The sequence below is a fragment of the Cotesia typhae genome, unplaced genomic scaffold, assembly GCF_013202065.1.
Source record: "Cotesia typhae breed Kobodo isofemale line unplaced genomic scaffold, CoteBio_Ctyphae contig_48, whole genome shotgun sequence".
Lineage (NCBI taxonomy): Eukaryota > Metazoa > Arthropoda > Insecta > Hymenoptera > Braconidae > Cotesia > Cotesia typhae.
Genome location: NW_027423756.1, coordinates 634,153 through 647,899, shown reverse-complemented (window position 1 = coordinate 647,899; position 13,747 = coordinate 634,153). Strand labels below are relative to the sequence as shown.

At 34.2% G+C, this 13,747-nt stretch overlaps 1 protein-coding gene across 9 annotated transcripts in view; it reads left to right on the top strand.

The window, feature by feature from the left end:
* The window catches only part of LOC141529218 (uncharacterized), a 330,321-nt gene that overhangs the window by 40,068 nt on the left and 276,506 nt on the right, over positions 1-13,747 (top strand). For all 9 annotated transcript variants that reach the window (XR_012479543.1, XM_074245698.1, XM_074245691.1 and 6 more), the window contains one exon: positions 5,589-5,812. Coding sequence is in view for 8 of the 9 variants with exons in the window: in XM_074245698.1 (XP_074101799.1) it covers positions 5,589-5,812 (224 nt within the window). In the remaining variant the exon portion in view is untranslated. The remainder of the gene's footprint in view (positions 1-5,588; positions 5,813-13,747) is intronic.

Here is a 13,747-nt window from a genome sequence, read left to right as displayed (position 1 = left end):
CCGGCGAGATGACCGTCTCGCTGGATATCTCGCTGGACGTCTCGCCGGACATCTCGCTGGTCGTCTCGATGAACATCTCGCTGACCGTCTCGCCGGACATCTCGCCGGATATCCTGAAGCGCCGATTGCGCCAGAATTATCCCAATTTACGAACGTTAGCTCGTAACGAAAATTTTTTTCATTTTTGATAAAAATTATGACATTTTCAGAGCGAAATTCTTGCTCCTTTAATTTTTTCAAAAATTCGATCAAGTGGGAAAAAAAACGGTTTGCTGGATTGAATTGAAACTTTGTAGGGTTTTTGTGGGTATATTGAACAGTAAGAGGCACACTTAATGTCAGTGGTTTCCGCAATATTTTTGATTGGGCGCTTGATTTTCCAAAAAACGACAAAAAGCCCTTTTTTGGATGCTTTTTCAAATTCATGTAATGTAAATTTTTTTTTCAAAATTAAATTGCCAATCCTTGTAGAGAATTTATTCAAGTTTTTAAAACCAACCTCAAAATTTCTGTGCAATCATTGGTTGCTGAGATATTGGTAATCAAAGATAAAATGATCTTTATCCATTCAAACATCGATATCTCAGCGAGAATTGCTCGTATCGAGATTTTAAAAAAAAGAAATTAAATCTGAATAAATAAGCTATCCGGTCCATATGGAGGTTGAGTCGAAAAAATTTTTTCCACGTCCGTAGATTAAAAAAAAAAAACCAAAAAAATTTCGAAAATTTTTTTTTCGGTGGTTTTCTTATGATTACTCGAAAAATATTTTCAAACTCAGATCCAAAAACAAAACACTTAGAGCTACAATTTGCTTTTTTTTGTTTTGCTGTACGACAATTTTTGTATAAGTTACAGCCTGTTGAAAATCCCCTAAACATTTGGATTTTTTTTCTGCTCCCTTAATTTTTGTGAGAAGTGTATTTAAAAATACGTAATTTATTTTGTTAATTCTCCGGAAGTTATATTTTTAATAATTGCATCATCTTAAGTCAATAATGTTTTCTGTGAAAATGAAAAGATAAAAAAAAATATACAAATACGTTCTAGGTTGTAATTGCATGTTTTGTCTTTTTTCTGTGAGAAATCGAACTTTTCAAATTAAATAAATATCATTTAACTTGAAGTCTGCTGTGGCAGTGTTACTTAACTTATTTATTATTCTTTTTTATTTTTTTTTTATTTCTAAAGCTTGTCTGTGATTGGTCAATTTACATTTTGAATAACTCAAAAACTATTGAAAATATCGAAAAGCGACTAAGGAACTTTATTCTTAGAATCGACTCCTCCATCTACAGTTTTCCGCTGTGAAGGTCATTCTGAATCACCCTGTGTATATATATGCAATCAAATGTACAACCGCTTGTCCCCACTAGGGCGTCGCGAACCGTCCCCACCGTGCGCCGGGAGCTACCACCACTGGGTGGTGGGGGCCGCCAAAGTGGCACCATACTGCTATCATAGAACAATATTCTCTAAATTTTCAAACCGCACTAACTTTTCAATAAATCAATCGATTCTCACGCGGTTGGCAGAATTTAACGCAATTTTTTTAGTTTCATGATGAATCTTCAAGTTTGAATTGAGAAAACTAGGAAATTTGGAGTAATTCCAAAAAAACACTTTTTTGGTTTTTTTTTGTTCATAATTTTTCTTGAACGAATTGACCAATTTTGATCGGCTTGACGGCGATCGACGTAGTTTTTTCATGCTAATAGCTGATTAGTTTTTGAAATCGATCAGTGCAGCCATTTGGAAGTTATTCTAAAAAATGTCGAAGTTATGGAAAAAAAACACTTGTTTCCAAATGTTTTATCGAGGATATCTCTCGAACCAATCGACCGATTTCTACGTTTTTGGCGGCGATCGACGCGATTTTTTATGCTCTAATGATTCTACATCATTGAATACGATCTGAGAAGAAATGACGAAGTTATGTCAAAAAAACACTTTTTCCGATTTTCTGTCGTTCACGATATCTCTCAAACGAATCAACCGATTTTGATCGGATTGGCGACGATCGGCGTAGTTTTTCAAGCTTGAGGGCGAATTAGTTTTTAAAGTTTATTGATATAGCCGTTTAAAAGATATTTGAAAAAAACCACTTTCAAAAATGATTTTTTTCTTATTTTTTTTGAGATTTTTCAAGATTTCTTAAAATCTATGGGTCCGAATCGGTTCAAATTCTCAGGAAATCTAAGTTTGAGGGAACTCTTTAGAAAACCGTTTAGTTCGTTCCGATCGGTTCAGTCGTTCAAAAGTTATGAACGAGTTACTTAGTCACACACACGCATACACACACACACACCGGATTTGTAACGGATGTAGATGACCATTATCCAAATTGCCCCTATTAAATAATTTGTAACAAAAATTTATTATTTTACAAACTACTCGACGGTGAATACGTCGAGCAAAATAGAAATTTGTCCAGGTCGCCCAAAATTAAATGAACAACAACAAATAGAAGACTTAGGGAGATGCTCTCAATCTTCTAAGCAACACTGCAGCAGCCACCCAGGCTGGGTTAGTGCACGTTTGGACGCCAGTTATTTTCTTCAAACGGGGAAAATAACAAACTCTTTATCTCCAGAGCCAATCTGCAGATATTCAAGGAAAAAATCAATAAGATAACGGTGTTAGGAGAAAGAACAGGAGGAAAAGTAATTTATATCTTACGGAAAATGAATAACAATATAAACAAACTATATATTCAAAAAATAGGTAACTTAAGACTAAGTCCAGAGCCGAATTTCTATGCTGGATAGACCATATAATAACTCTAAGCTTTACTAAACAACTTTAACCAAATACCAACATAATCACTCTAATACAGTGACAAAACGTAAGTTAAGAGATCGTCTGCTCCAATGCTGGAGACTATTTATCTAACGTTAAGTAACAATACATTGACGAAACGTATATCGAGATGCTCCTGCAGCACGCATAACTCGTTCCAAATCTTACACACATATCCCATACATAACTATCTGACTATTACATTTAATAATTGAGAAACGATCGATCTAATAATTTAATGCATACGTCAATAATTATTTATATGGTTCTGTCCGATTAGGTGACACCTTCCGTATTTTTTTTTACTCCATCTGGTAATCAGTATTACCGAATACCTAATATTCGGTAACAATAACCGAAAAAACCACCGGCACACAAAAAAAAAAGTTGTCTGTACTTTGGACAGGATCCACCGACGGACATGTATTTCGACCCGCCGAATGTAAATTTGAAATCCGTTTGGATTGGTCACCCTCCAGTTTTGAGTAGAATGTACAAAACCTTCAAAAAGGCAAAAAGTTGCAAAAAACCGTAGTCACAACAACGAAAAAACGTTTGTGGACCCGGACCAAGTGTGATTCTAATATATACCAATTAATTGAATCTAAATCTAAATATTAATTACCCCTTAACGTCGTCGAAATTCGAAAAAATTACGAAAAACCTCAAAAAATTGCAATAAATCATAAAAAATTAAAATCATCGAAATTAATACAATTTTTTGATTCAGATTGGGTATAATTTCTATGTGTTTATTCTACTGGATTTGAATCTAAAATCTTGTTCCATTAACGTTTTAAAATTAAAAAAAAAACTCGAAAAACCAAAAAAATGGGGAAAATTGCAGTTATGAATATGAGAAAAAAAATTATTTAACACGATTGTTAATGACTTGAGTGCATCTGATGGATGGAATATGATCTTAGGAATTCAAAAGTTAACAAAATTTAAAAATTTTTAGAACATAGCATGTACGGAGAAAGTACAAAGCCATGTCTACGAATCTTAGACTTTTGTTCTTTTGTATCGAACTGTCTTATCGTCAAATAATTAACACAGCGGGTTTCTCTTACGTTTTATGTCTTCTTATAGTATTTCTCTTGTTAGCAAAATCTGCCATTATGTTGACACGCATATGACTAATATATATCGATAAATTCAGAAAACCAGTTAGCAAAAAACAATATTGATTGCCACAAACCATATTAAAATTGGCTGACCGGTCTACGAGATATCGTTTTCGAAAAATTTGAAAAAAATCGGATATCTTACGTAAATTTTTTCTTAAATCGTTCAGTGAGTACAATACAATCCACAAATGCTTGAAAAATTGTGTTGTGTGCTGCGAACCACATTAACATCGATAGATTCGTTCGAAAGATATTGCAATTAAGAAGTTTTAAATAACTTTCTTCTGAAGGGGGTACCTTACGGTCATTCATTCGGGTAATGTTTTATGCGCTGTTAAAAAAAAAGAAATCAATATTGTTCCAATCCATTTCTGCATAAGTTATTCATTAATATTATAATACAGAAAAGAATAAAAAAAGTTTAAAATTCGAAAAATTGGCAGCTCATAAAGTGGGAGGGTCTCATAAAATTGGCACGTGATTATACCTGCAATTTACTAAATGGCGACTCCTCGAAAAGAAAAAAATACTTTTTCTACAACTTTTTTTTGACTTTATTGAATTTTTTTATAAATAGCAAAAGATAAAATTTGGGGATGGCCGTAATTCCAACCATAGCATCATTCTAATAGATTAATGATCTTTTTTATTCTTTTTGTTTCCGATTGTTAGAAGGATTGGAATCATAGGTATAGTCAGCTGCTAATTTTTTGAATTTTTGAATTTTTTTTTCTTTCTATATTTTTACAATGTTAATAAATAACTTTTAAAAAAATGTGTAGTACTAATATTGATTGCCTTTTTCTTACAGCACTTGAAAAATTACCTGAAATTACATGCTTTTAAATCAGAATAACCCATCAATAACCGCTAATATTCCAAGCTCAAAAAAGAATAAAAGTTCTGCTTCTCAAGCATTCTATTTATAGCCGGAAGTTCCAGAGATAGCCTTTAGGGTCAACCGTTTTCGAAATTTTTTTAATTTCGAGAAATCTAAAGTTAAGAATTCCATTTCTACCCATGACGTACCGAGTGAGGCCTCATAACATTGTTAGATTTAATGTGGCAACGCAGATAAGCTGAAAAATTTGGGGAGTAGGACGTCTACATATGAAAAAGTCTCTTACAATGGGGGAGGGGCGGGTCGGGTTATTATAATACCGATTCGGCCAACGTAGTCGTTGAATGGCATTTTTTGTACGGTTCGACCAAGTACGAGGACAGAGTGAAATTCCATTTACATCTGTTCAGTGATGGCACAGGCACTTGAGGGCAGAATTTTACCTTGCATGGGCCTATAGCCGTGTTGTCGCATAAGTAAATAAGATCTAGCAAAAATCTATAAATTGCCCAATTGGGCCACATATGCGGCTCAACAGCGCTTAAAACTTCACATTCAAGAGTAGATTATAATTTACCGATGACGCGTATACTTAACATGGCCTACCCCCCGGAAAAAAAGGTAGTAGGCTGGCTGCATTCGAGTTTCTAATTAACGTGATAATTAATCTCGTGTAGCCCAACTTTTGCATGATTGATGTCATATCTGGAATATTCGGTGATTCCAGCTTAGTAATTCGCTGCGCCAAAATAAAACTCGTTATAATGTTGATTTATTGTCAACTTAAGTATACAAATCATTATTCTGTCTGATTTCAGATAAGCTTGGAGTTATGTGCGAAAATCATTTTTTGCGTGACTTATATAGAAAAATTGATGGTGCTGTACTGACATCGCAAAATGAACACAATTTAGATTGTACAATCACATTTCAAACTCATAGCATTCTTCAACGATTTATGCTAAGGTTTGATAGACTTCAACTGGATTGCAATGATCATCTCTTCATCTACGATGGGGCTCACGCTGTAAGCAGTTTTAAGGTATGTTGTGATTTACATGAAAGTTAATAATAGTGAATAATTTTGATTACAATAGCTAATGATTCTTTTTAAGTTGGTACCTGCAGCATGAATAGACAAAAAAATTTTCTTTCTTTGTGATAAAGTTAATTTTACAATTTTTCCGTTAATTACATACAGAAACCGAGGATTGCTTATTTTCATGCAAAGTTTACTTTCGTGATAGCTATAGTTATAGAAATATAATCAATTTTAACTCAATTCTCATAAATTCGAACACATCGTGAGATGAATGTGAGGATTTCACAATCAAACTGAACCTCGAGATGGCTTTCGACTTATAATTAACTCTCACGTATTTGGTAAAAATCTAGAACTGGTGAAAATGTCGCCGCGGAAGTGTTCATTAGGGTGTCCGTTAGTTCTTAAGTTGATTTTATTTTGCAGCCGACCCCTGGATTTTTAGTTCATGACCTAAAAAAAAATATCTGATCTAAATAAGCTCTTAATTATTAAATTAAACCGTGTTAAAATAAAGTTACATGCCCCATTTAAATAACATGGGAATTTAGAAGATATTGGAATTAATTTTTTTCCTTCAAAAAAATGTCATCATAACTATGATTGATGCAAACTCTGATAAGAAATTGAATGCTTTACGGAAAAAGCAATTGTATGATTTTTTTATAAAATCAACCCATTAAAAGTTATTTGTCTTTCAAATTGTGTTTCTGGTTATTATCACAGTTTTTCAGTCTTACTATGGAGTGTCATGTGTTATAGTCGTTCATTTTATCTATAAATGTTCCAAAAATTTTATAAAAAAGATTAACAGTTACAGTAACATTACCAATGTGATGTATTGAATACATTTTAATCATCATGCCACTGGTTTGTATTTTTTCGGTCTCTATTCACATTCATTTGTTAAGCAATTTTTAGTCGCATTATAATGAGTATTTCAATTTTATTAAATAATTTTCAGTATATATTGATTTTGTCTCTTTTTTATTAGTTAAAAAATTGAAGTTAATCTCTAAAAAATTTTGATTTATGTTGAATCGAACAAAAAATTTAATCGAATTTGAATTAATAGAAATTAATTTAATTAAGAAGAAATTCCATATCTTTTTTTGGAAATTGATAATTTCATTATCTTAATTAACTATATAGCGCTTAGGAGGAATCGAAATCAAAATTTTTACCGGAGTAACTACTTGGTTTTCGGGATCCGGGTTTTTCGTAAGGGGTCGTAAACCGGCTCTTTTTCGTATCTCGTCTGTAGTTCGTTAACAACAGACTGCAGCAATATGTCTACTGCGTCCACAACGGTCGCAGTCAGTTCATAAGCGTACTTGGTTCGGTGTCTTTTGTAAATTTTCGAACGTACTCTGTATCACGGCTTGAAGATTGTTTATTGACCATATGAGTGCGTCTGAAGTGTCGTTTTTTGGGCTTTTTTTTTACACGAATTGGATTGTTTGTTAGTTAAAGCCACGTCTGTTGTTTTTTCATTGTCTTCTATGCTTAACGCGTCTTGATCAGGGTCTACATCGGTGACGGCGTTCATTCGCGTTCGTGATTTTGTATAATTCGGATTTTGTGCTTTCGATTTACTCTATTGTTCCGGTTTAGGTGCATTACAGGCATCCATGATCGATTGCCATGTGCCAACGCGTTGGTAAAGCATGGAATAGGTACTAATATGTTCTTCCGCAAATTTAAATAAGAATTTTGAATTAAATTCTTGGATGATGATTTTAACTTGTCATCTTTCGGGCAGTGGCTCGTCTAATTGAGCAAACGCGCTTTGCATTCGATTGATAAATGTAGCTCCGAGTTCATCTTCGGCTTGTCGGTATGAGTAAATTTCTTGTAAAAGAGTTTCATAGAATTGGTGGGTCTGCCATACTTTGAAATGTGTTTTAAAGATTGACCAGTCGATAAATAAATGTTCATTCTGGTAATACCAGTCTAATGTATAACCAGTCCAAGTTGAAGCAACTACTGGCCTAAAGTTGTCTAAAGGTATATCATTTCTGGCCATTCGCTGTTCTAGAGTCTTAATAAAATTTTTAGCATCTAATTTTACAGATGAATCGTGCGGAGGAAAAAATATATTCCATGATTTCGCAATCCAGCAAATATCGTTAGTCCGTATGGGTGCGACTGTACTCGGGTACGTGTAGCAGTGAGTAGCGCTTGGGACTATGCCTGGAATAGTATGTGTGTATTGTTGTGTCTGTGGCACAGGCACATGAAAAGAGGCGATCGGTGCTGTGTAAGTATGCGTCACATGAGGTACAGTAGTGTGTGGCTGTGTGTATGTGCCTGGTACATAGTACCAGGTGCGGTAACGTAGTATAAGACGGTACGTGTGTAGCTGGTGTACGTTGAGGCACCAGTGGTACGAGTAATGGGGCAAGCGGTGGAAGCGCGTACGGTAAACGCGCAGTCCCACGAGGAGTTGGGGCTGATACGGTAGAGTAGGGAGACATGTCCGAATGGGAAAAACGAGGTGCGGGCGGCGCGGAGTGATTTCCCGCTACACAATCCAAATTTAGGAATAATTTTTGAGGCTGAAGCGCATATGTGTCGTTGATATGATTATTATTATTTACCGTGTCAGACATCGTCCGAGCTAGGGTACTAGTAAAGGGTGGTATCAATTGCTGACGAGCTGCTTTCCAGGTTTCTGATTCGGCTCTTAATTGTCTAATTATTTCCTCATCGGGTTGAGTCACACTGTTTGTATCTTTGGGGACAGGTACTCTACTTGCGTTATTGACAGTCTTATTTGTAGGGTCAGTGCTATTATTGACAGTACTGTTGTGTAAGTTAGCTTGTGGGTTCTCTAGTCCGAGTAAATCGTCTTGTAATTGTAAATATAGACTTGAATTTAAATTTTGAATTGAATTAGAATTTAATAAATTTTGATTTTGCAAGTTCGCATTATTACTAATCGGTACCGAAAACTGATTTACTGAGGTGTGAGGGAACATAATGAATAGTTGTAATGTTAATTAAATTTTATTTTAACTATTATTTAATTTTCTGTTTCGATTATTTTGCGATGACACGCCTGTCAGGAATTTCAATCTCAGATTTAATCGAGAAATAATTTTTTGGTGATGTGTACGAAAAAAGTAGATAATCCCAGATCGAAAAGCATTCGATATTTGATTTTAATAATTGAATAACTGAATCTTAGAATTTAATGACGATTTAATAATTAGAACAAACTATGTTACTATTATTTTGAAATTCGAACTGCAAAGTAAAACAAAATAAATTATTTTAACGACGGTATTTGATTTTTACATATTGGTAGACTATTTAAAACTAAATTTTTATTATAAATAAGAAATTTAGTCTCGGCTCGACTAATATAGACAAAAGGTACTTTGTAGAGAAACAAAACTAAAGGAATTTATTTTGTTTTCGAGAGTTTAAGAACGTAGAATAAGACAACCGATTTTCTGGACATACGCGTGATGTGACCTTGGGTTGTGCTTTACTTAAGTTAGGGTATGCAGCGTATTTTGACTTAAGACCTGGCACACACAAAGTATACTAGACAATAGGTTTGTAATACTTATAAAGATTTATGCACTGATAAAGTTATTACTAAAAATAATTTTATTAAATTATTTACTGAGAGTATTTTCCAGTTAATATAAGGCAACTGACATCAGCATAATTATTTTTACAATGCTAAGATTATAATTTCACGATTCTGTAATTCATAATATTCATACAATCTTCAAATTATGCTGCTTAAAGACTAAATGAATTGACATGAAAACGTGAGAATTTTTGTCGATTTGAAAATGAGTTGTATGGATTTTAGAATTTATGTAATTTTTATAACAAAAATTTCATTGATTAAATAAATTTTGTAGTTTTTATAACAAAAGTTTTGCGATTTGGATAAATTTTATAAATTTTCTGTAAAGTATTAAATGTTCGATAAGTTTTTAGTTTTAATGAAAATGAATTTATGACTTCTTGAATCTTCACAGGAAGTAGACGACATTCATTTGAGGGCAGCGTCCCTGTTCGAGCGCCATTGGAACACTAAATTTTTGCTTATTTGAAAAATTTAATTCTCTAGGCCACTAAACCTCGCGGATAAAGAATAATCGCCTAGATTTCGTTGTAATTTTGGTCCACTGTACTGGGATATTCCGCTTCCGTGTATTAATGATTGTCTTGGTTTTTTTTTTTTTAGTAGATTGATTGATTAATTTTCGGATAGAAGTTCCCACGTGTGCCAGTTAACTTGTTTTAATTATTTACAAATTTTAGATGGTCCTTCGTCCTTGATTAGCTTTGTAGTTGGTTGTACAAAATTACGCAGAATCGAAGTTGTAGGTTAATAAATGAAGATTGGTTAGCGATTAAATTATGACAAAACTTAACTTTATTTTACTAAATCAACACGTTAAGTAAATTTATTATGCTCGGTAACGAAGCACAATAAATTAGTTGTATGAATATTTTATTTACATTCACGGTTATAGGTGATTAATTATTGATAATAAACGCAATGATATTAGTTTAACGCAAAATAATAATAGTAATAATAATATAAACTTATTAACTGAACAATAGATTTCATAGATTTTAGTGATTTTGGTGAGTAGTCATCTATTAGTAGTAATAGTAGTAAAGTGTTAAATTGACTCGAAAATCGAGCGTGGTGGTTTACACCGGGGGATAGATCGAAGTGTCAATCACCGCTCAACTATTGGGGTTTGTGACCGTTTTCCCTTCCTCGTGTCGTCTTGTGACGTCACGGGACTACCTATTATTTTAGCTAGTATCGGTAACGAAAATTTTGGGTGGTAGTTCGCCAGGCTGATAAAGTCGGGACATTTTGTAGTGTCAATATATATATATATATATATATATATATATATATATATATATATATATATATATATATATATATACACGCACGATATAACAAGTCTTGTATCCACCCTAACTGCTATGATTCTCAACGGATCTTTATGAAACTCACCATTTATATTCTCTACATGAATGCTGAAGTCAAGTTTAAATTTCAGCGGAATCGATTGATTATTCAAAAAATGCCATTTTGAAATTTTTAAAAAACTAAAATTATACGCTTTTACTACTTTTTTCCCTGATAACTTTAGATGCGATTTATCTTTCAATTTCTGTAAATTTCATGTTGAATTTCGTAAAATTAGCTTCAATTCACATACCTGTATCCAGTTTCTAAAACAAAAGTTCGTCTAGCTGGTTCAGAAAATGCCATTAGTTCAAAAGTTTAAAGATGACAAAAAAAGCGTTTACCTTCTTTTATTACCGTGTACCTAAATATCTTAAGCGATAAAGATACAGTTGTTGCTGTTCCTTTTACTATACGAATGTAATAGTGAGTTAGAAGCGTGGCGATGGGGATATTGACTCGGGGACTTAAATTGTGAAAGTAAGCAGCGGGCGGTAATCACCTCTCGAGAGAAGTTTGTCTAATCTAAAATGCACTTAACCTTCTATAATTGTAATACAACCAGGTTTAGTTTGTAAAATAATTAATAATGATTCTCTTTTAAACCCAATATATTAAAAAAAAAAAAATAACTGTTTCATACAAAATGTTGACAGTGGTAGTTTTGTTGATTACTTAATTACTATATTGTCAGTAAATATATAAATATTCTTAGTTACTAACCTCTGGGTTATTCCGAGGTGCCGGTAGAAATTATTATTTTATTGTAGTTAGACTCTCAAAACTTGCAGATAGTTCAATATCTAGGTTTAGAGTCGGGCCGCAATAAATTTGATGTCTTCAGGTTTATAGTAACTTTTCGACCGTATCAGGGTGTACCAGGTAAACTAGAAGGGTCTTCTCTAACGGCAAGGAACCAGAGGACAAGTCCTTGGCCAACAAAACAAAACTTGAAACTGGGCACTACTAAGAGTAAACTTGGACTGATTAGTAAATAGAAAATTCGGTCTTTTATATGATTTGCTCCATATGATGATGCGATCTAAAAATTAGATCCGATCACTTTTCAAAGTTTGTTCCGGTGATGAAACTGTAACAATATGATTGAGCCCAGTCGTTCGGAGAACTTGAGAAAGGCAACGCCCGATTTCGTTAGAAAACTCATAAAATTGTTTACGTCTTCATGCTGGGTTATAAAATGGGTACTTGGTTTACGCGTTTGAGGAGTTTTTCATGATTTTAATTAATTCGTTCGATACAACCTCCCCCACAACCACCCTGAAAAAATGAACCGTTGCTATGATTATCGTTTCCATGGTTACCATTGTGATGGTTACGTTACCATGATAACCGTTACCATGGTTACCGTTACTATGGTTACCGTTGCTATAGTTATCGTTACCATGGTATAAAAAAGTAACATTATAAACAAAATTAGAAAAACGGTTGGCCCTGAAGGCCATCCCTGCAACTTCCCGCTAATCTTATAATTAAGCGCTTAAAATTGTGCATACTCCGACCTCAAAAATCTGGTTAAAGTTTACTACAACACTATTTCTTAAATTTTAGAACCGCAATACTTTTGAATGAATTAACCGATGTTCACGCGGTTGGTGACATTCGACGCCATTATTCAAGCCTTATAAAGATTATTTGAGTTTCAATCGATCGAAGAAGGAATTTCGATGTAATTCGGAACAATCATTTTTTTTGGTTTCTTTTCAACAATGATAACTCACAAACCAATGAACTGATTGTAACCAGGCTAGCGGCGATCAACGTGGGTTTTTGATGTTGAGAGCTGATAAGGTTTTGAAATTGATCAGTAAAGTCGTTTAAAAGTAATTCCAAAAAAACCACATTTAAAGAAATTTTTTTTGTAGTTTTTTTGAGATTTCTCGAAATATATCGGTCCAAATTGTATTTAAAATCTAAGTTTGGTCGAACCCTTTCAAATGGCACCAACCGCGATCAAATCGATCAAGCCGTTCAAAAGTTATGAGTGGTTTACGTACGGCCACACACACACACACACACACACACACACACACACACACACACACACACACACACACACACACACACACACACACACACACACACACAGTGACACCCTCGCGGGAATAGTCAGGGAAGCTTCCTAAGACCTCAAAACGTCGAGATCTTATGAAAATTCGATTTTCGAAAAACGGGATGAAACCAATAACTTCCCGATTTTTGAAAATTTTCAATCTCCTTATTGGGAAGTTTGAAATTCTTTGTCAAAATTTATCTTTGCAAAATAAAATAAGTCACAAAAAGAAATCAATCGTGAATAAAAAAAATTCAACGAGGAATTACTCATTCGCGAGTCCTGGTGATGTCACCAAGGTGCAACAAAAGACTGCGATCGAACTCGCCCTGCAGCCGAGTCATCCTCATGGAAGGCGTTGTGTACTCTAGACCTCGCGTCATTGGCAATAGCTGACAGAATCGGCGTGAATTCTCGGCGATGGCATCCCCCGAATATCCTTGGTTGAATGTCCAAAAAAAATCTGGTCACACTCCACCAAAATTATATCTCATTGCTCAATTAATTTGTCAGCGTGACAATTACTGATAGCAGAAAAAAATTAATCCAAGCAACGGAATCGACCAAATAAAAAAAGGCGAAAGTAATTAAAATGATTAAAAAAAAAATTGTTTATTAAAGAATTTGGCACGAAGCAAATTATTCGGCGTCCAGATCAGAATTCTCCTTCTTGATGCTTTCTCGGCAACATGTGGTTTTTCTTCTTGCGCAGCAAAAGAGCTGCGCGGCCAATCAGCTCACCGCTTTTCCAGCCGGCCGTAACTTTCAGCGGTTGTGTCGGATACTTTCTCTCAATCGATGATTGGTCGATTCGCTTGTTAACTCGTCGCTCTGCGTCCAGGTGGAGCCTCATTCGACTGTCTTTGATCGATAAGTCTTAGCATTCGCTGATTTGAATTTTCTA